General features: G+C 39.2%; 1 protein-coding gene across 18 annotated transcripts in view; it reads left to right on the top strand.

Annotated features, from left to right (window-relative positions):
* The first annotated feature begins 8,210 nt into the window (after window positions 1-8,210).
* Zfp945l1 (zinc finger protein 945 like 1) overlaps window positions 8,211-23,447 on the top strand; it is a 39,088-nt gene continuing 23,851 nt past the window's right edge. For 4 of the 18 annotated variants that reach the window (XR_015649541.1, XM_087605921.1, XM_087605897.1 and 1 more), the window contains exons 1-4: window positions 8,276-8,431; window positions 9,573-9,663; window positions 19,242-19,297; window positions 20,605-20,731. Coding sequence is in view for 16 of the 18 variants with exons in the window: in XM_087605921.1 (XP_087462047.1) it covers window positions 19,268-19,297; window positions 20,605-20,731 (157 nt within the window). In the remaining 2 variants the exon portion in view is untranslated. Of the gene's footprint in view, window positions 8,255-8,275; window positions 8,432-9,535; window positions 9,664-12,393; window positions 12,476-15,880; window positions 15,925-17,852; window positions 18,016-19,223; window positions 19,298-20,604; window positions 20,732-23,447 lie in introns of those variants that run through there. The other 14 variants (XR_015649535.1, XM_087605917.1, XM_087605895.1 and 11 more) reach the window with 8 other exon arrangements.

Here is a 23,447-nt window from a genome sequence, read left to right as displayed (position 1 = left end):
TAGCTATAGAAGAGAGATAGAAGAGAGATAGGCTTGGGGGAGGGGATTAGGGAAGAACCATGGTGAGAAAGGAGAAGGTGGAGCTGAGGAAGACATTATGCCCTAACAGAATAATGGCCACATTGGCTGGCTAATTGGAGTTAAAACCATTCAACAGGAAACATGGCAAAATAAAAGGCACTAATATCTAAAAAGTAGACACAATAGAGGATAGATACTTTTCTAGCTCTAGTGCTCATTATAAAAATTGTGTGTGCCTTTTATCTAGGAACTGACTAATCAAAGACCAGGTATAAATCATGGTTGGGATTAAGTATTTTCCACAATACTATATAAACAAGTCAAAGACTTGTATAATAAAAACTTCAAGTCTTTGAAGAAAAATATTGAAGAAGATATGAGAATATGGAAAGATCTCCCATGCTCATGGATCAGGAGAACTAACATAGGTAAAACTGGCCATCCCATCAAAAGAAATCTACATATTCAATGCACTCTTTATCCAAATTTCAGCCAGTATAGTACAGACAAGAGTTATAAAGTAATGTGCCAGGCACAAATGTCCTTTCCCTTGAAAATTCATGCATTTCTATGCCCATTTTCCTTACCATTCTGATCCTGATCATGAATTCCGTGTGCCTTGAATTTTACATGTTGTGTTTTACTTTTTCTTGGCTATCAAAATTCTGTTGTGCTATCACTGTTAGCATTTTGTCAAAGATCTGTCACACAGCTACCTGGCAACAGCCAGGATTACCTGACTCACTATAAAAGGGGCTGCTTGCCACCTCTGCTCTTTCTTGCCTTCTTGCTCTACCTATGTCCTCTTCTCTCCCCATTCCCCTCCTCCCTGTCTCTCCACGTGCTCATGGCTGGCCTCTACTCCTCTACTCTATATCTTTCTTTGTCTCTACTACCCTCTCAACTCCCCTCCCCATGACCTGAATAAACTCTATTCTATGCTATACCATCCTGTGACTGGTCACTCAGGGAGAAGGGATGTTTCAACATGGACCTGTGACCCCTTCCCTTACATCTGACTACACATCCACCAAACATATTCCCTCTCTCCTTACCTTTTTATAAAACACAACAATCACTATATTTTCACTTACATGAACTGAAGCTTATGCTGTTTCATTCATGTTATGATTGTTAGACTATTTACAAAGAAATAATCTAAACAAGTATTTGCATTATCTACTTTCTTTGCTATTGTGGCCACAAGGTGGTTCCTGGAATTTAACTTTACCAATGCTTTCCAACTGCCTTATTCTACTGCTTGCTACTTCTACCAAGTGTCCTTTGTCCCTGGAGCTCCCCAGATAGTTTGCACAGCTCCCATCTCACATTCTCTATCCCGCCCCTTTTTATTCACATTTTAACAACATTAGTCCTTCCTGTACTTTATGTATGTTTCGAGATAGCCTTTGGGAGACAGCAAGTCTTTTTGACTTATTTTTGGTATTTTGTGCTGCTAATGGAACAAAAGAAATCAGAATTCAGGCTGCTGGTTGTCTTCTGCTGTGCATTTTTTAGCCCAGGAGACCTGTATTCCAATGTAAGAAACGAAGCTGCCTATAGATTATTTGAGGGTTTAAGAACTCACTATCAACTGAACTGATCCCATCCCACAGCTCCCTCTCCCAAATTCTGTGGGAGAGGGAGCTGAACACCCAGAAGTGCAGACCATCCTGAGACTGCAGGACAGACTGCCACATCTGCATCCCTGACCTGAGGGGAAACTGCGTAGTGCCTCTGGACACAAGAATATAGGAGCAGTCAGCAGCAGGTACCTGCGGTTTCAGTCTGTGCCCAGAACTGAACTGAACCAGTCAAACAGCATCCAAATCCCGTGTGGGAGAAAGCTTAACCCTCAGAAGTGAGTACACTCCTGAAAAATCAGAGGAGACTACCCTGCCCACATTCCTGACCCAAGAGGAAATCACAAATGCCCATCTGTGACCCCTGGTCACAGGGACCTAGTAGCAGTCAGGGGCAGAACCCTTCCAGTTCCTGCCTGAGCAAATAGCTGAAAGACAGTCGCCTGGAGTACCTACACACCTGAGAGCAGAGCACTCTGTTCCCAGTACTGGATGAAAGGAAACAGGAAAACAGGTCAACAGGAGTGCTGACACACAGGGCTAAAGGAGGGTCAAGCCGCTGTCAGAAACTGCAACACCAGAGACAGCGTGATGGCAAGAGGCAAGCACAGGAATCTAAGCAACAGAAACCAAGAATAGTTGGCATCATCAAAGCACAGGTCTCCTACCAAAGCAAATACTGGATATCCAAACACACTGGAAAAGCAAGATTTATCTTTAAAACCACATTTTGTGATGATGATGGAGGATTTTAAGAAGGACATAAATAACTCCCTTAAGAAATACAGAACAACACACGTAAACAAGTAGAAGCCCTTAAAGAGGAAACACAAAAAATCCTGAAATAATTACAGGAAAACACAACCAAACAAGTGAAGGAATTGAACAAAACTGTCCGGGATCTAAAAATGGAAATAAAAACACTAAAGAAAGCACAAAGGGAGACAACCCTGGAGATAGAAAACCCAGGGAAGAGAAAGAGATCAGGAGACATATATGCAAGCATCACCAAGAGAATACAAGAGAGAGAAAAGACAATCTCAGGGGCAGAAAATACCATAGAAAACTTCAACACAACCATCAAAGAAAACATAAAACACAAAAAGCTCCTAGCCCAAAGCATTCAGGAAATTCAGCACAAAATGAAAAGGTCAAACCTAAAGATAATAGGTATAGAAGAGAGTGAAAACTCCCAACTTAAAGGGCCAGTAAATATCTTCAACAAAATTATAGAAGAAAACTTCCCTAACATAAAGAAAAAGATGCCCATAAACATACAAGAAGCCTACAGAAACTCCCAATAGATTGGACCAAGCGAGAAATTCCACCTGTCACATGGTAGTCAAAACACCAAATGTGCAAAACAAAAAAGAGTATTAAAAGCAGTAAAGGAAAAAAGTCAAGTGACATATAAAGGCAGATCTATAAGGATTACACCAGACTTCTCAACATAGACTATGAAAGTTAGAAGATCCTGGATGGTTGTCATACAGACCCTTAGAGAACACAAATGCCACCCCAGCTACTATATCCAGCAAAACTCTCAATTATCATAGATGGAGAAACCAAGATATTTCATGACAAAACCAAATTTACACAATATCTTTCTGTAAGTCCAGCCTTATAAAGGATAATAGATGGAAAACTCCCACACAAGGAGGCAAACTACACCCTATGAAAAGCAAGAAAGTGTTCTTGCAATAAAACCAAAAGAAGAGAGACACACAAACATAATTCCACCTCTAATGACGAAAATAACAGGAAGCAATAATCATTATTGCTTAATATCTCTCAACTTCCATGGACTCAATTCCTCAATAAAAAGACATAGACTAACAGATTGGATACGTAATGAGGATCAGAATATTTCTGCATACAGGAAACACACCTCAGAGACAAAGACACTACCTCAGAGTAAAAGGCTGGAAAACAACTTTCCAGCAAATGGTCTGAAGAAACAAGCTAGAATAGCCATTCTATGGAATAAAATCGACTTTCCATCAAAAGTCATCAAAAAAAAAGATAAAGAAGGACACTTCATATTCATTACAGAAAAAAATCCAACAGGATGAACTCTCAATCCTAAATATCTATGCTCCAAATGGAAAGTCACCTACATTCATAAAAGAATCCTTACTAAAGACCAAATCACACATTGCAACTCACACAATAATATTAGGAGATGTCAACACCCCACTCTCATTAATCAACAGATTATGGGAACAGAAATTAAACAGAGACATAGAGAAATTAACAGAAATTATGAACTAAATGGATTTAACAGACATTTATAGAATATTCCATCCTAAAACAAAAGGACATACCTTCTTCTCAGCATCTCAGGGTATCTTCTCCAAAAATCAACCATATAATCAGTCACAAAACAGGCCTCAACAGATACAGAAACAAAGAAATATCCCCATGCATCCTATCAGATCACCACGGACTAAGGCTGCTCTTCAATAAGAACAATAACAACAGAACGTCCACATATACAGGGAAGTTGAACAATGGTCTACTCAATGATAGCTTGGTCAAAGAAGAAATAAAGAAAGAAATTAAAGACTTCCTAGAATTTAATGCAAACAATGGTACAACATACCCAAACTTATAGGACACAATGAAAACAGTGCAAGGGGAAATCTCATAGCTCTGAGTGCCTGCAAAAAGAAACAGGAGAGAACATACATAAGCAGTTGTCAGCACCCCTAAAAGCTCTAGAATGAAAAGAAGCAAATATGCCCAAGAGGAGTAGAAGGCAGGAAATAATCAAACTCAGGGCTGAAATCAGCAAAGTAGAAACAAAAAGGACTATACAAAGAATCAACAAAACCAGGAGTTGGTTCTATGAGAAAATCAACAAGATAGATAAACCCTTAGCCAAACTAACCAGAGGGCACAGAGAGTGCCAAATTAACAAAATCAGAAATATAACCAATATAACAAAATCAGAGACATAAGAACAATATCTGAGGAAATTTAAAAAAAAATCATCAGTTCCTATTACAAAAGCCTATATTCAACAAAACTGGAAAATCTGGAGGAAATGAACAATTTTCTAGACAAATACCAGGTACCAAAGTTAAATCAGAAACAGATAAACCATCTAAACAACTCCATAACTCCTAAAAACAAAATAGAAGCAGTTATTAAAAGGCTCCCAACCAAAAAGAGCCCAAGACCAGATTGGTTTATTGCAGAATTTTATCAGACATTCATAGAAGACCTCATACCACTAATGTGCAAACTATTACATAACATAGAAACAGACGGAGTACTACCAAATTCCTTCTATGAAGCCACAATTACTCTCATACCTAAATCACATAAAGATCCAACAAAGATAGAGAACTTCAGACCAATTTCCCTTATGAATATTGACAAAAAATATTCTATTAAACTTCTTGCAAATGGAATCCAATAACACATCAAAACAATCATCCATCATGAACAAGTAGGCTTCATCCCAGGAATTTAGGGATGATTCAATATTCAGAAATTCATTAATATAATCCACTATATAAATAAACTGAAAGATAAAAGTCACACGATGATTTTGTTAGAGGCAGAGAAAGCAATTGACAAAATTCAACACCCCTTCATAATAAAAATCCTGGAAAGAACAGGAATTCAAGGCCCATACCTAAACATAGTAATAGCAAATCAGTAGCTTATATCAAACTAAATGGAGAGAAACTTGAAGGAATCTCACTAAAATCAGGGACTAGACAAGGCTGTCCATTCTTGCCCTACTTATTCAATACAGTATTTCAAGTTCTAGTCAGAGTAATCAGCAATGAAAGGAGGTCAAAGGGATAAAAAATTGGAAGTAAAGAAGTCAAAATATCACTACTTGCAGATATGATAGTATACTTAAGTGACCCCCAAAGTTCCACAAGAGAACTACTAAGCCTGATAAACAACTTCAGCAAAGTGGCTAGGTATAAAATTAACTCAAACAACTCAGTAGCCTTCCTCTATTCAAAGGATAAACAAGCTGAGAAAGAAATTAGGGAAATGACACCCTTCACAATAGTCCCAAATAATATAAAATACCTCAATGTAACTTTAACCAAAGAAGTGAGTGATCTCTATGATAGGAACTTTAAATCTCTGAAGAAAGAAATTGAAGAAGATCTTAGACGATGGAAAGACCTACCATGCTCATGGATTGGCATGATTAATATAGTAAAAATGGCCATTTTGCCAAAAGCAATCTACAGATTCAATGCATTCCCCCTCAAAATTCCAACTCATTTCTTCATAGAGATGGAAAGAGCAACTTGCAAATTCATTTGGAATAACAAAATACCCCGGATAGGGAAAACTATACTCAACAATAAAACAACTTCTGGGGGAATCATCATCTCTGATCTCAAGCAGTATTTCAGAGCAATAGTGATAAAAACTGTATGGTATTGGTACAGAGACAGGCAGATAGATCAGTGGAATAAAATTGAAGACCCAGATATGAACCCACACATCTAGGGTCATTTGATCTTTAACAAAGGAGCTAAAACTATCCATTGGAAAAAAGATAGCATTTTCAACAAATGGTGAGGTTCAACTGGAGGTCAGCATGTAGAAGAATGCAAATCGATCCATTCTTATTGCCCTGTACCAAGTTTAAGTCCAAGAGGATCAAGGGCTTTCACATCAAACTAGATGCACTCAAAGTAATAGAAGAAAAAGTAGGGAAGAGTCTCAAACACATGAGCACTGGGGACAATTTCCTTAACAAAACACTCATGGCTTATGCTCTAAGATTAAGAATCGACAAATGGGTCTTCATAAAATTAAAAAGCTTTTGTAAGGCAAAGGACACTGTCATTAGGATAAAAGGGCAACTAACCGATTGGGAAAAGATCTTTACCAATCCTACATCTGATAGCGGGCTAATATCCAATATTTGCAAAGAACTTAAGAAGTTAGACTCCAGAGAGCCACATAACTCTATTAAAAAGAGGGTTACACAAGTAACCATAGAATTCTCAGCTGAGGAATGTTCAACATCATTAGTCACCAGGGAAATGCAAATCAAAACAACCCTGAGATTCCACCTCATACCAGTCAGAATTACTAAGATAAAAAACACAGGTGACAGCAGATGCTGGTAAGGATGTGGAGAAAGAGGACACTCCTTCATTTTTGGTGGGATTGCAAACTGGTACAACCACTGTGGAAATCAGTCTGGAGGTTCCTCAGAAAATTGGACATTGTGTTACCTGAGGACCCAGCTATACCTCTGCTGGGCATATATCCAAAAGATGCTCCAACATACAACAAAGACACATGCTCCACTGTGTTTATTGCAATGTTATTTATAATAGCCAGAAGCTGGAAAGAACCCAGATGCCCTTTAACAGAGAAATGGATACAGAAAATGTGGTACATCTACACAATGGAATGCTACTCCGCTATCAAAAACAATGACTTCATGAAATTCATCGGCAAATGGAATGAACTAGAAAATATCATCCTAAGTGAGGTAATCCAATCATAGAAAAACACATATGGTATGCACTCACTGATAAGTGGGTATTAGCCCAAAAGCTTGAATTGCCCAAGATGAAATCCACAGAGCACATGAAGCTCAAGAAGAAGGAAGACCAAAATACAGATTCTTCACTCTTTCTTAAAAGGGGGAACAAAAATATCCATAGGAGGGGATATGGAGGCAAAGTTTAGACCAGAGAATGAAATTAAGAGGGCCTGCCTCACATTTGGCCCATATATACATACACACACACACACACACATCTCCACCAAAACTAGATAAAATTGATGAGGCTAAGAAGTGCGTGCTGACAGGAACCAGATATAGATATCTCCTGAGAGACACAGCCAGAGCATGTCAATTACAGAGGCGGATGCGAGCAGTAAACCACTGAACTGAGACAGGACCCCCATTGGAGGAATTAGAGAAAGAATTGAAAGAGCTGAAGGGGCTTGCAACCCTATCAGAACAACCATGCCAACCAACCAGAGCTTCCAGGGACTAAACCACTACCCAGAGATTGACTGCAACTGCATACATAACAGAGGACGGCCTTTTTGGGCACCAATGGAAGGAGAAGCCCTTGGTCCTGCCAATGTTGGACCTCCTGTGTATGGGAATGTGTGTATGTGTGTGTTGGGGGAGGGGGCAGAAAGGGGGGAGGTGAGTGGGGAAGGAAACATCCTTATAGAAGAAGGGGAGGGGAAGGAGATAGGGGGCTTATGGACAGGAAAGGGAAAAGGAATAACATTTGAAATGTAAATAAAGAAATATCCAATAAAATAAAAGAGAAAAGAGAGCAAACCCCCCCTCCACAAAACCAAAACAAACAAACAGACAAACCCTCACTATCACACATCAGGGTGAGGCATCCTACCAGATTCTGTTCTGGCCTAGCTGGCAGCAAGCTTGCTTGGTGGAGCCCTGCAGAGCAGGTCTAGGGCAGCATGCCTGAGATTGAGTTGTGAGGACCTGATTCCCTGGGGAGGGGTGGGGATACCGTAAGGAGTGGCAGCAAAAAGTAAAAACCTGGCTAGGTTGTACAAAAACATTTAAGGAAGAGAAAGCTTCCGGTTTAAAGTGTTTAGAGGAACCACATGACCGGAACCAGGCTGTGGTAGGCGGGTCTAGGAGAGATATTCCAAACATCCAGGTGAGAGTGACAGGAAATCCCACCATTCCTCTTGCTCCGTGAGTGGTTCCTAATCCCCAACTAGGCGTCTTAGTTCTCTCTGATCCCGAGAAACTCTACTCAAATCTGGTTTCCTGGATGCGGTCCTGGAGAGTGCAGCAGCGGGAACCGCAACCCTGCGGCCCTGGAACCTCCCAGGTCAGAGCTGCGGTGCTGGGAAATGGGCGGGAGCGGAGCAGGGGTGTGTTTTCCTCAGTTGCTCTTAAGCACGCCGCTCTCACAATTCTGCTGGGGATATCTTACCTTTGTCGGGAAGTTGAGATCCTATGAACTGAAATTTATCGTGATTTTTTCCCCCATTTATCCTACAGTTCGGGAATATTCAGTCATAAAATAACTCGTAAAACATCTGGTAGAGAAGTTGTATTATATGCTGTTTGTTGTGTAGCAATTCCAAAGCTCCTGGGATGTTTATTCATTCATGCTTTCCAATTTTCTTCTTTTACTAATTGCTTATTCAAGAGAATGCCTTTGACCCCGGCCAAGAGGCATCCATAGAGAAACCTTTGTATATAATAATTATATCAGGAAACTACAGATTTCATTGGACCACAAAATGTACTTTATCGAGTGCAACAGTTATTGGTATAAACATGAACATTTATAGGCAGACTTTTAGTGGCTATCAATTTTTAATTTGAGTTATGAAGCTTAGGATGTAAGTAAAACATTCAGAAATGTGTCTTTGTAGGCTGAGTACTTGTGCTATACCTTAGCTCCAAGCAAATCCAGTATTCTATGTGAGTGTATCAGACCACACTATTATATAAGTATAAAAGCCACTGTAGAATAAAATAAAGTTTAAGGAAGCATCTTTTGAATAATTATGGTCACTCACCATTATCCTTGGTTGAAAAAAAGCACTCTGCCCATACACATGTGGTCAAACAGTTGTTTTGTTTCAGGGTTTGTTACTATTCAGAGCCATGACTGCAGACTTCTTGTAGGAGTGGGAATGTCTAGACACTGCTGGCAGGGCTTTCTGTAGAGATCCCCCTTTGGACAAGTGCAGCAGTCTGGTTTCTGTGGGTGACAGAAGTTTTCTTGCAGTCCCCTCAGCTCCTTCTCAGGGTTCCTGGGAGAATGACTCTGCATGTGTTTTAGCTGTGTGTGAGTGAGTCTCACATCTCACAGGTAATAGTCAAATCCTTACTGGAAAAGAGGCATTTTTATTTGTGATATTTTCTCTCTCCCTCATATTTACCCATTTGGATGTGTCATGTATTTTCCTTCTATGAAAAGTTCTGGGTGCTTTCTGAAGACTCTTCCCCATATGCAGAGATCACACTCTTCAGACAGCCTCGGTCACCTGTGTATCTGAACTAAGAGCCCTGGATGATGAAGAGAGGAAACTGTAGCAAAGGATCCAGGTATGTTAGAGGGATTGAAGAAGACTTGGGGATGGAGACACTCAATTGACAGAGGAAAAAGAACATGGAGTTGGTTTTGCCAGATTCTATTTCATTCCCTATGTCTCTAGGCAATTGCCCTGAGACTAATATCAGAATATTTCCACTGTAGGTGGTAGAGTACTCTCTCTGTAAGAAATAATGCATAGAGGCAAATGAAATTTAATTGGTTTGTATATGAGGTATGCTGTCCCTCTCCTATTGACATCACTGATCATATCTTCTTACCAATGTTAAGTATTTTCATTGTCATAATTTCAATATAATGTTTAGTCAGAACAATTGATGCCTATTAGTTTTTCCCGATTTTTGAGTTTTGAATCATTTGGCATTTCCTTTAAGTTGTGTTTTCTTTTATGGTTAATTTCCTAAAGTAATTCCAGCAGGATTTTGATAAGATTTGTTTAATATCTCTGCATAGTATTAAACTAAGTCTGTATTACTTTCCCATTGATACCTGCTCATATCTCTCTTCCTGTCAGCTGTCGATGTTTTGCCCTGGTATAATTTTAATATATTTTGAAATCACCCTTTGGTTTGATCCTTCTCTCATAATTTTTAAAGTTCTTTTTGGTTTCTCATTTATGAATATTCAGAAGAAATTCTCTATATTTCAAAATGTCAGTTCGATTTTATGGGGAGGTTGTACAGAGCCTGGAACTCTATGACAGGTTGCCTGATTCTGAGTGGGAAGGACTCGTGGGGACAGGAATATATTATCAGCACCAAGAGGGTGAAGGGGAAAAGAAAGTAGCTGGACAGACTCTGTGAAAGTGACTAAGGAAGTGAATCTCCTGGCCTGAAAGAGTTTAGAACTACTACATTTCTGAAACATGACTGTAATGGGCAGGTTTAGGAGTGCTGCTCCAAAGATCCAGGCCAGAGTGACAGGAAAATCCACTATTCCCTTTACTACGTGAGGAAGCTAAGCATTCCCTAATTAGCCCCAGGCAAGAGCCAGCAGCAGTCCAGAGGCAGGAACTGCAGTCCAGGGGCTCTGGAACCTCCTGTGTCAGAGAAGCTGAGGTTTGGGTAAAGGAGTGGAAGAGAAGTGGTATGTTTTCAACAACTGCTTTAAGGATGGACGCCTCTCTCACAATTCTGTTGTGGATATCTATCATTGTTGTGAAGTATAAGATCCTATGAACTGGAGTTTTTATGATTTATTTCATGTACCTTATAGTTTCCAACATTGCCTCGTAGGTCATTTGCAGTATGTGTAGTTTGCACACAGGGTTTTCTTGGCTACAGCAATTACAAAGCTCAAATTCCATCCATTCTTACTTCCTTGATCCACCATTTGACTATTGAAGAGAGTGGCCTTGGGCCTGGGAAATAGGGATCCTCAGCCTTGTAGCTATTAGTAATCTTAGGAACCAGTGTAGATTTGATTGGATCAGAAAGGAAGGGTCCAGAGAGAATATTGCCATGAATAGAAAGGGGTTGGGGGTGGGAGTGGGAGAAAGGAGAAGGGAAGTGGGGAATTGAGAGAGAAAGTAGGAACCAAGCACCTGGCCAGAGATGTCCCCTCTGATTTTATTTGGTTTAGGACCCCAGGAAAGTGGACTGAGGTGAATATTTTACATATCAAAGCAGACCTGACTTCCAGATTCTCCCAGCATCCTTCAATTCCTTACCTGGCAACCCTCCCCCCAACCTCTAGCCCTGAATTTTTTAGCCCTTGAGCTGGGCTGCCCTTCCCCCAGAGACTCTTCCCTGTATAATGCAGAGATTTTGTTCTCTTTCTAGTGCATTCATGCTCTCTCTCTCTCTCTCTCTCTCTCTCTCTCTCTCTCCCTCCCTCCCTCCCTCCCTCCCTCTGCCTCCTCCTCCTTCTCCTGCTGCTCCCCCTCCTCCTCCTTCTTCTCATCTTTTCTCTTTGTGTCCCTTCCCTTACTTTCTCCTCCCCTAACCCCTCCCATTGGGCACTTCCCTGGCCTCAATCCTTTGGCCCAGTGAACCTGGCCAAGACCAGCTTCCTAATAAACCTGCCTTTAACAAGTGCTAATCTGACTTGAATTGGCTCATTTCACTGGAGGAAAAATAACCTATCAGATACATTAATGGGCACCAGAGTAAGCCGTTTATTCTGAGTTTTTTCAAGTCCTAACAAGTTCTTGGCCACCCCAGTATTAATGCTATGAAAGGATGATTTCTAGCTATTTTTATAGCTAGAATACCCAGCATATGTTAAAACAAAATTAGAAAGCAGTTTTGACTAATTATGATTGCTCACTTGTGTCAGAAAATGTATTTGGTTCAAGAAAAGCACTCTGCCCATGCACATGTGGCCAAACTGCTGCTGCTCCTATTTCATGATTTGTTTACATTGAGTTCTGTGACTGTGGATTTCTTTGGAGGAGTGGAAATTCTTAGAACCTACAGTCAGAGGATTTTTCAGAAACCTTTTGGAGAAGTGCTACAGTCTGGACTCTGTGTCAAAATAGTCTTTTTGCAGTCTCCCTAGCTCTTCATCAGAGTTCTTAGGAAAACAACTGTGCATGTGTGTGAGCTCTCTGTAAATGAATCAAACCTCTCATAGAGTAAAGTAAATCCTTGGAGAAAAAGAGATATTTGTCATAGTATTTTCTCTTTCCCTCATGTTTATCCTTTTGGCAAGTGTGAGCATCTTTCTTTTTTGTTCCATGGAAAGTTCCTTGTACTTTCTGAAGACTCTTCTCCCATATGCAGATCTCAGCCAGATCTGCTTACCTGTGAATCAGAACTAAGAGCCCTGAATGGTGAAGAGGGAAGGCAGTAGCCAAGGATTCAGGTATGTTAGAGGGATTGAGCAAAGGGTTGGGTCTCAAGTGATAGTACAAAGAGGACATGAAATTGGTTTTGCCAGTTTCTCTTTAATTAATGATTCTAGAAAATTTCATTGAGAATCATATCACATGTAGTAATTTTGGATTTCCAGTTATAGGCTGTACTGTAAGCAGTCAGCTCTTCTCAGTTTTTTGATTAGTTTTGATTCTCTGAAATGACTGTTACCCATTGAAAATAAAACTTGTTTGACCCAGACTGAAAGCATCACTAGGATATGAGTGAGAACCGAGACATTTGAGCATGTAGCAAATGTCACTAACGGATTCCCTTCTAAGGCCTGTGACCTTCCTTATTGTTGACTTTGGGCCAGGTTCCTAGTATAGGCCACAATTTTGTTCTTCCTTTCTGTGCAGCTAGCCTCAGCCTCCACCGGAAAACCTTCTGTTACCCATAAAATAATCTTGTCATTATAACACCAATGGGCTAGCTTGGCCTGCCTGATTTGGACTGTAGCACATGGGATCCAAATTAGAACACCAATGGCTTATGCTTTAATATTAACAATAGACAAATGGAACCTCATAAAATTGAAGAGCTTCTGTAAGGCAAAAGACACCGTCAATAGGACAAAATGGCAGTAATTTTTTGGGGGAGAAGGTAACATCAAAGAGCCCAAAAGCAAGATATTTAAATTTTTAAAAAGAACTAATCAAATTCTCTTATATTCTGTTTGGATGGAAATAAATCAGGGAAGGCAGGTTAGCAGTTAGTGTATTCCATGGGCTTCTAGAGGGACAAATGTTCCCATATCTAATTGGTGTTTAACTGATTATTTTAAACTTCATAATTTTTCCCTGTTTCAAGACTATTGTTCAACCCAGATGAAACAATTCCTGATCCATTCCAAGTGAGGAGTAAAGTATTTAACAGCAGCCGTTAGAATTGAAGGTTCTTTTGATAGTAATATTTTTGGTACTGCCTCTTATTTGGAGGCATTCTCCCTATTCTCCTCTGGCAAAGGCCACAGTTAAATCTTCAAATACCCAGCAAAATTGTTGTTACATTAGCCAATGGGGGTCTAATGGTCCCTTTCGTACTGTCTGTGCCTTCCCATTTATAAAAATCTCGGGCAAAAAATGCTCAGGAGAGATCAGCTACTCCCATCAGGAACCTTGTCTCATCTTAGGATAGTCTTTTCTGCCCCTGTGTTTGTCTATTAGACATTTAAAACTTTTATCATCAATTTTTATTGAACGTTGAGGGTTATTTTTCTCTAATATGTTAGTGACCCAATGTTGCTGGTTTTTCCATCTTGCTGCTGGGATTGAGTGTTGCCATGTAAGGAGTTTAAGGTGGCAGGGATTTGCCTTCTTTATTCTTTTTCGACTTGCAGTTCTTTTTCCAATATAAGCCTTTCATGTAGCTGGGACACATGGATTCAAGAAGCTTAAGGGCAGCTGTGTTATTTTTGGGGGGTGAATCTCCCATCCACTGTCTGGTGTCTCGATATTTAAAACATGTTTAATTTGACCATGTTGTGGCTACAAAGACTTGTGTCACAAACGAGACCTGGTATGATGCAATCCCAGTGTCATGCGTAGCCATGATCCTATTATTGTAATGTTCATTTTCTATTCCCTGGCATGCCTATGCCCCAGGTTCATTTCTTCCCAGATAAGATTTTTTTTAAGTACTTCACTTTTCCTGCAGGGTCTGTATTTTTCTGTACCCTTAGTATATAGTGCAGGAAAGTTTCAGTTGGTTTTTGTTTTACGAAGGTTAGTGAAGAGGCCTCTCTATGGACAAGGGAGTTAAATGGTCTCAGGTCTGGAGTGCACATAAGTGAACCTGTTCAAAGCAGCCAGCGCGGAGTAAGGCCTGCTAAATCTCTGTGGGGAAGTTACTTTGGCCAAACAGCCATAATTCCAATTTATTAATTTAATGTGGAAGGGGACAGGGTGCCCTTTTTGTAGTCCTAATTGTTCATTAGGCAATTCATTTTTCCTACCCTGCATCTGACATTCATCTCTAAACAGGGTTTCCCACTGTACATACAGAAGACCAGGGAGTTTAAATCAGCATCTATCTCTTTAACTTTGGGGAGTTAAAAGTTGGTATTGAAACTCTGCAAAATAGAATTGGTCCAAAGGGCATGAATTACATTTTTATGAATGGCTTGTCATAATTCTTTTAAGCCTGCTGCTGGCAGGGGGATACCAAATCACCAGATATTGTCTGGACACATGTAACATAACCACAAAGGTCCATATGGGTGGAGATTCTGGATGCCTGGGACATTGACGCTGAGCATGTGGGGAAAATTGTTCCTGTCCTCTCTGAGATTACAGAGATGCTTATGACCAGGGAATTGGTGCTGTTAAGTAGTGGTGCTGAGTATGGTGGAGGGTTTATCTGAGTGTCTTTAGGAGCCTTGGTCCTGATTTGTGGTTCTTTGTCTTCTGTAGCCAATGCAAACTCTTACATGGAAGAAGTGATTAAGGGAGAAGGCAGATTATGTTTTAGGAAGTAACGTTGATTACATCAGTTGTTTTTTTATAAAGTGGGCAAGTCAGACCCTGGACAGTCCTCAGGGTCTTTCTACTCATTTGATTCTTCCCCTTTATCTCCATGACCTTCTTCCTCTAATAGGCCATCTTGAGGCTTAGGATGTCTTATTATATACTGCTGAATGTCAGCTATTATGGGGAGGAAGGGGAGTGGCAAAAGATAGCCTTCTTGGACTTTCCCATTGCAAACCAGGTACTCAATAAGGGTCAAGACTTCTAGGTTGGAAATACATACCCACAGTTCCATGGTGTGAATTGAAGCGCCTCATCCCAGAATTCCAGGCCCTTCTGCTGGGAGATTTTACATCCTCTTGATTCAAGTCAGGCCCTAAGGGAACTAATTTGGAATTCCCCGTGGAAAAGAGAGAAAATGCCACCATTGGTGTTCAATGATCATGAGACCATTCTGCTGCTGCTCAGTTATTGAGAAGACCCTGTCAAGCAGGAGCCTTCCAGCAGGTTTAAGAGACTAGCAGCAGTCCTGGGGAGTTTTCAATTGTTGTTAGGTAAACCAGGTGTTTTATGAGAGTCTAAAAATTTATTGACTACACTCAGTCTGGCTGTTGGGTCAGAAAGAAAGAAGAGGACAGTTACACAATGTCAGGGAGTCACCAGAATCCAAAGGTGTCAGTTTTTCCTCAAGCTGTATCTGGTCTTTGAAGGCACAAACTGAAAGTAAAGCAAATTTAAAAAGAAAGATTTAAAAAAAAAGGGGAGGTGTGATTGGTCCATAGCAGAGTGGTCAGGAGAAAGTGCTGCTTCTTTGGTGGAAGATACTCCAAATTTCTCACATTCCACCAGTCCCTGTTCAAGTGCCAAATGTGGGTCTCCTTTTCTGGTAGGTTGAGGACAAGGAGCTGAAGCAGCACGCAGAGTTTGAATGGTTGTAAGTATGTTGTGAAGACTTCTGGGAGTCAACTTAAGTTGGTTGTATAACTTATTAAGAAGAATGTCAGATGTGAGTCTTCTCATGGATATTTATACCTTTAATTTGCAGAATTCTATTTCTTACCTAAGCGGCATCCTTGCTTTTCTTACATTTTCCCAGATTGCCTCATTTAAAATTTTCTCTGTACTTGAATTGTATACCTCCTAATGAAGTGTATTGAGTTGTTCTGATTAGAGGGAAGTGATTCCAGCTCTCCTTTTGCATTCTTAGGTTCAGGTTTCTGTCCGATTTGTGTTCATTGTGCTGAGGTATATGCCTCTTGCTCTCCATTCTTCAACGTTTTTATATCAAGCAAATGTGATACTTAGCCACAAGCCTTTCAAGGATCTATTGACATGGTCATGTTTCTTTTGACTCCACATATTTGGTATCTTACATTGATTAAGGTGCTGAAAGGGTCTTACTTTCTTGACATTTAAATAAGCTTGTATTCCATTCCCATTTGATTTAGAGACAACCTCTTTGTGTCAATCCTGGCAACTGGGCTGTGATTTTTTTTCTTGGCATATATTTGTTTGGGCTGATCTTAATTTTTGACTACATTCAAATATACTTCTTAAACTGTCGATTTTACCAGTCACCTTTTCTGAATGTACCATGAGAGTTGACAATTATATTCTCTCAGGGCTTTAAAATATATTATTCTATGCCCTCCCCACTTCAACCTGTGGGAAAACATTTATGACTATTGTATTTGCCAAGCCTCAGCTGGTATTAAAGAATAGAAGACAACTGGAAAATAGATGCACATTGTTACAGCACTTAGATGTGAGAACAGCGAGATAGATGTGGGAGTTCTGGAAGCATTTGTCTGGCAAATTATCCTAGAGTAGACTGCTATGACCTCCTACCAATCAGTAGACCCAGTGACTGAACACTACTATATGGGTATTTGAAGCAGATCTTGTCCTTTGAATGGAAATTTCATAAGTGTAAAAAGATTTCTGTTCAGAAGTAGCTGAGTATTTGAGGGAATGTCGCTTCTGGAATTTTGTGTAGAATCCCTGGACTTCGTAGTGGATGCATATAAAGCAATAGGTTATTCACCCCTAGCCAAAATGACCTCTTGTTCACTCCATGAAATGGAAAACATACCTTTCCAATTAAGGACATGCACAGAATTAAGTCAGAGAGTATATTCATTCCCATATTTAATATTTCTGATATTAAAACACAGCATCACAGGAGTAGGAAATTTTGATGTGTTGCTGCTAGGTTGGAAAACATTACTCAGCTTGTATGTCACAAGTAAAAGTCATGGAGACATATGCCATGTAAAATGTCCTGATTATTTCCCTTGAAAATGTAGGCATTTCTATGCTAACTTTTTCTTACCATCCTGATGCTTGCCACAAATCTCTTACACTGTAAAATCATTACAGCATTATATTTTATCCTGACTCTCAAAGATCTGTTGTGTACATCTTCCTGTTGTGAGTGAATTTTCAATCACATTAACTAGGAAGTGACTTGATTTTTTAACTCATCATGGTTGTTAGAATATTTTTACAGAGGATTATTCCAGTACAGTATTTGCTTTTTCTGTTTTCTTTGCTGTTATGGCTATTACAAAGCTCCTCAGCTCCTGGAGTTTAATTTCATCCATGCTTCCTAACTCCCCTGTTCTACCACTTGTAGGAGTGGCCTTTCCACTTTGAGCTCCTAAGAGAGCTTGCATGGATACCTTCATCATTTTCTATCCTTTCCCTCTTTGTCCAAATTCTTATCTCAGTCATCCCTTTTGTATTTTATATATGCCTTAAGGCAGGTTTTATGTGGGTAGACAGGATGTCATGTATTCATAATTCTAACTGCCATTACATATGACAGTATCATTTTTAATAACTCAACTCCACTTCCTCCAGCTTTCAGAGTCCACGCACCACCTCAATTTCTGCCGTTGCACACAGCAGTCTCTGAAATGAAAATATCCTGTTTCAAACAAAGTTGTTGGCACCTAGGCTGAAAGCAGCACCAGGCTATTGGGTAATCAGAACCACTGAAAGGCATTTGCAACATTTCAAAAATGTAGGTATATGTCAGGATAGATTCTCTTTAGGGAGCTTTGATATTTACAGTCACTGACTTTTGGCCAGTGTTGAGTGCCATCTATGTATTTCATTTGTGGGCAGACCTCAGTTCAAACCAGAAGGGCTTCTGTTATGTACAAAGTAGTCTTGGCAATATTACACTAATGGGCATACCTTGCCTGACAGGGTGGTACTGCAACACAAGGGGTCAGCATCTGGGTTTTCTTGCCCAGCAGCCTACAGAGCCCTTTGAGCAATTTAATGCTACATTAGTGCGTCCAAATCATTTGTGAGAGTCAACGAGTAGTCTGAGTACTTCTCACCATACTCCTGTATCAATTTCTAAATTGGTCATCCACTACATCCACTTAAGAGTACGATTAACTACATTAAAAGGTCACAGCATAGAAATATGGAGGTACACTGGCTTAGAACATTCATCGTGAGGATATTCCATTCACTAACATATTTGGACTGAATTATAGTATTTTACCTATAAATGAATTCACGTGTATTTCAAGTCATCAATATTCTCACACAAACATTTGTATGAAACTTAGAAAGCAGGTCTACGTTGAAACAGAGCAGTAAACTATAAAATTTATCTTGCCTCAGGAACAATGTAAAATATTCTTAGATGATGATGAAGATGGCTGTAACTAATCTGGTGACAATTTATCATTTTAAGTAAAATCATATTTGGTAGATAAAGTATATTCTGTACTCCAAGTCAACAGGACACACAGGGAAAATAGATGTCCAATATCTGTCAGGTAGAATGAATTGAAATGTGGTCAAAAGGTCAGATATTATATTCTAGTGTGATGACTAATGAAACTTCATTTTATGCTAGGTGTCAAATTTGATACACACTAGCCATTTTTCTATGACTCCAGTTCCTGTGACTTCACAGTAATAACCTTGAGTAGTAATATTTTGCAGGAGGTAATCATGTATTCTGTATTTGTGCCTCATACCTGATGAAGGTAGAAAAATGCCCCAGATGTAGCGATTTTCTTTGCTACACTAAATATATCATTTCATGTTCTCCTGTCTGTAAGAATGTTGGTAAGAACCCTGCTACCATTTTGGTTTGGGGGCTGGGTAGGTCTTCTTAATATGGTTTGGCATTGTCCATAAAGAGTTTTATTAATAGTGGCTTTGTATTTTTGACACCTTTATATGAAATTTTGTCACAAATTCTAGTCTTTATTCCTGAGACAGAAATTTAATGAAGAGCAACAAGAAGAATGACTGCTTCTCTGGTAAATGTGTCCAAGGTCAGTCTCATGTCCACATTTCTTTGAAAATTGTATATCTTATTGAGCCCATTAAAAACTTTGTTATCTACATCTAGTAATGCTAACTAAAGGGTTTGTTTTCTATGACTTATCTTCACTTTTGTGTCTGATAATCAAAATTACTATAGTGTAGCCTTGTCCCATTATATTTTCCCTCAATATTATACTATGAGGACATAAATTTCTTTAGACCTAAGACATGCAATTCTATTGTAAATGACACTCAAAAGATATATTTTTGTCCAACTTTAATATCAAATAGACATGTGTCTTTTATATTAGTGAAGAAGAAAGGTCCCTTGTGCTACATAAATTACATTTCATGAATGATCAGGTTTTCAGAATCAAGCTTATGAATGTGGATCTGCACAAACATGGACAGTGGCATCACTGAGCAATGTATAGAAGACTTGAATTTATGAAAGAGTGTAGTTAGAATTCTGCATTTCATGTTTTTGCCTCTTTTTTCCTAGAACATTTGCAGCATTGTGCCTCGGCCTTAGGATGTCAACTGAGAATGTTAGGAGAGTCAGGTCAGACAAAACTGCAGAAAAGATTGATCTAATGTCCAAATTTGAGCAAGATTGACATTGTAGAATTTTGAAGCATAGTGTTACTTGTCATTATTTGATCATCTGTGCTGTGGTATTGGATTTTGTTTAATTCATCAAGATTTATTCCTGTACCTAGACCTTAAATGTGTGCAGTATATGTTTTTAAAGTTTGCTGATTATGAGACTATTATCTTGTTTCACAGACATAAAAAATTAACTGCATCTTTGATTAAAATTAAAATTCAATTTTATGCATATTGGTACATTTTACTGACTCTATGCATATGTGCTTGGTATTCTTCCTGCATGTTGAGATAAGAAGAGAGCATTTGATCTCATAGAACTTGGACTCAAATTCCACTGTGTACTGCCATGATGGTGCCAGCAAACAAATTTCTTATTAGAGGACTTTAAAAGACATTATAGTGTCCAGACTGCAAACAAAATTTTCAATATTGCAATGGTGGTAAATCCTCTGTTGCTCAGTCTTAGAGAACATCAGCAGAGGCATAAAGAGCAGACACGTGAATATATATATATATATAATCTATGGAATAGCAGCAATGCTTAACTTCTGACAAATCTCTATTGCACTTCTAGAAAAATTTTTTCCTTGAATATTTGCCATGACTCATCCATATCACAAATTATATCTTATTCTTTATGTCTTTCTTAACTGGGAAAACATTTTTGTCCAACAGCACATGGTAAATTGGTCATTTTCTATTACAGTGTCTGCTAACATTCAGGGATGTGGCTGTGGAGTTCTCAATGGAGGAATGGGAATGTCTCAACTATTCCCAGAAGACATTGTATAGAGATGTGATGATGGAAAATTACAACAATCTACTCTTTGTGGGTGAGAATAATCTTTTTTTTTTTTAATTAGATTTTTTTTTATTGGATATATTTCTTTATTTACATTTCAAATGTTATTCACTTTCCTGGTTTCCTGTCCATAAGCCCCTTACTCCTCCTCCTCCCCCATAAGACTGTTTCCCCCAATCAATACCCCCCCTGCACTGGGGGTTCAATGTTGGCAGGACCAAGGGTTTGCTCTCATACTAGTGCCACAACAAGGCTATTCTCAGCTACATATGCAGTTGGAGCCCTGGATCAGTCCATGTACAGTCTTTCGGTAGTATTTAGTCCCAGGAAGCTCTGGTTGGTTGGCACTGTTGATCTTATGGGGTTGCAAGCCCCCTTAGCTCTTTCAATCCTTCCTCTGATTCTGCCAGAAGGGGGTCCCGTTCTCAGTTAAGTGGTTTGCTGCTAGCATTCTCCTCTGTATTTGACATATTCTGGCTGTGTCTCTCAGGAGAGATCTATATCTGGTCCCTTTCAGCATGCACTTTTTAACTTCATCAATCTTACCTACTTTTGGTGACTGTATATATATATATATCTATGGGCCACATGTGTGGCAGGCTCTGAATTCTGTTGCTTCAGTCTCTGTTCTAAACTTTGCCTCCATATCCTTTCCTATGTATATTTTTGTTCCCTCTTTTGAGAAGTAATGAAGCATCTGCATTTTGATCATGCTTCTTCTTGAGCTTCCTGTGGTCTGTGGATTGCATCTTGGGTAATTCAAGCATTTGGGCTAATATCCACTTATCAATGAGTGCATACAATGTGTGTTTTTCTTTGATTTGGTTTCCTTACTCAGGATGATACTTTCTAATTCCATCCATTTGACTAATGAATTTCATAAAGTCATTGTTTTTGATATCTGAGTAGTATTCCATTGTGTAGATATACCACATTTTCTGTATCCATTCCTCTGTTGAAGGGCATCTGGGTTCTTTCCAGCTTCTGGCTATTATAAATAAGGCTGCTATGAACATAGTGGAGCATGTGTCCTTGTATGTTAGAGCATCTTTTGGGTATATGCCCAAGAGAGGTATAGCTGGGTCCTCAGGTAGTTCAATGTCCAATTTTCTGAGGAACCTCCAGACTGATTTCCAGATGGTTGTACCAGTCTGCAATCCCACCAACAATGGAGGAGTGTTCCTCTTTCTCCACATCCTCTCGAGCATCTGCTGTCCCCGGAATTTTTTTTTTTGTTTTTTTGTTTTTTGTTTTTTTTCTTTTTTCTTTTTTTCAGAGCTGGGGACTGAACCCATGGCCTTGCGCTTGCTAGGCAAGTGCTCTACCGCTGAGCTAAATCCCCAACCCCGAGTTTTTTTATCTTAGCCATCCTGACTATTGTGAGGTGGAATCTTAGGGTTGTTTTGATTTACATTTCACTGATGACTAAGGATGTTGAACATTTCTTTAGGTGCTTCTGGTCATTGGATATTCCTCAGCTGAAAATTTTGTGTTTAGCTCTGTACCCCATTTTTAATAGGGTTATTTGGTTATTTGAGTTCTTTGTGTATTTTGGATATTAGCCTTCTTCCAGATGTAGGATTGGTAAAGATGTTTTCCCAATGTGTTCATTGCTGTTTTGTTTTAATGACAGGGTCCTTTGCCTTACAGAAGCTTTGCAGTTTTATGAGGTCCCACTTGTCGATTCTTGATCTTAGAACATAAGCCATTGGGTTTTGTTTTTGTTCAGGAAATGTTCCCAAGTGCCCATGTTTTCAAGACTCTTCCCCACTTTTTCTTCTATTAGTTGAGGATATCTGGTTTGATGTGGAGTCCTTGATTCACTTTGACTTAAGCTTTGTACAGGGTAATAAGAATGGAGTGATTTGATTTCTTCTACATGTTGACCTCCAGTTGAACTACACCATTTGTTGAAAATGCTATCTTTTATCCATTGGATGGTTTTAGCTCCTTTGTCAAAGATCAAGTGAACATAGGTGTGTGGTTTCATTTCTGGGTCTTCAGTTCTGTTCCACTGATCTAGCTGCCTGTCTCCGTACCAATGCAATACAGTTTTTATGACTATTCTCTGTAATACTGCTTGAGGTCAGGGATCATGATTCCCCTGGAACTTTTTATTGTTGAGTATAGTTTTCCCTATCCTCTCTATTTTTTGTTATTCCAAATGAATTTTCAAATTGCTCTTTCTATCTCTATAAATAATTGAGTTGGAATTTTGATGGAGATTGCATTAAATCTGTAGATCGCTTTTGGCAAAATGGCCATTTTTACTATATTAATCCTGCCAATCCATGAGCATGGAAGATCTTTCCATCTTCTGAGATCTTCTTCAATTTCTTTGTTCAGAGACTTGAAGTTCTTATCATACAGATCTTTTACTTGCTTGGTTAAAGTCAAACCAAGATATTTTATATTATTTTGGACTATTGTGAAGGGTGTAATTTCCCTAATTTCTTTCTCATCCTGTTTATACTTTGAATAGAGGAAGGCTACTGATATGTTTGAATTAATTTTATACTCGAATACGTTGCTCACATTGTTTATCAGGTTAAGTAGTTCTCTGGTTGAACTTTTGGGGTCACTTAAGTATACTATCATATGATCTGCAAATAGTGATATTTTAACTTCCTTCCTTCCAATTTGTATCCCTTTGACCTCCTTTCGTTGTCTGATTGCCCTGGCTAAGACTTCAAGTATTATATTGAATAAACAGGGAGAGAGCGGGCAGACTTGTCTAATCCCTGATT

This window comes from Rattus norvegicus, chromosome 1 (assembly GCF_021556685.1).
Source record: "Rattus norvegicus strain SHRSP/BbbUtx chromosome 1, alternate assembly SHRSP_T2T, whole genome shotgun sequence".
NCBI classification, from domain to species: Eukaryota; Metazoa; Chordata; class Mammalia; order Rodentia; family Muridae; genus Rattus; species Rattus norvegicus.
The sequence above is the reverse complement of the archived record's forward strand: the minus strand, read 5'-3'. Positions and strand labels throughout refer to the sequence as shown.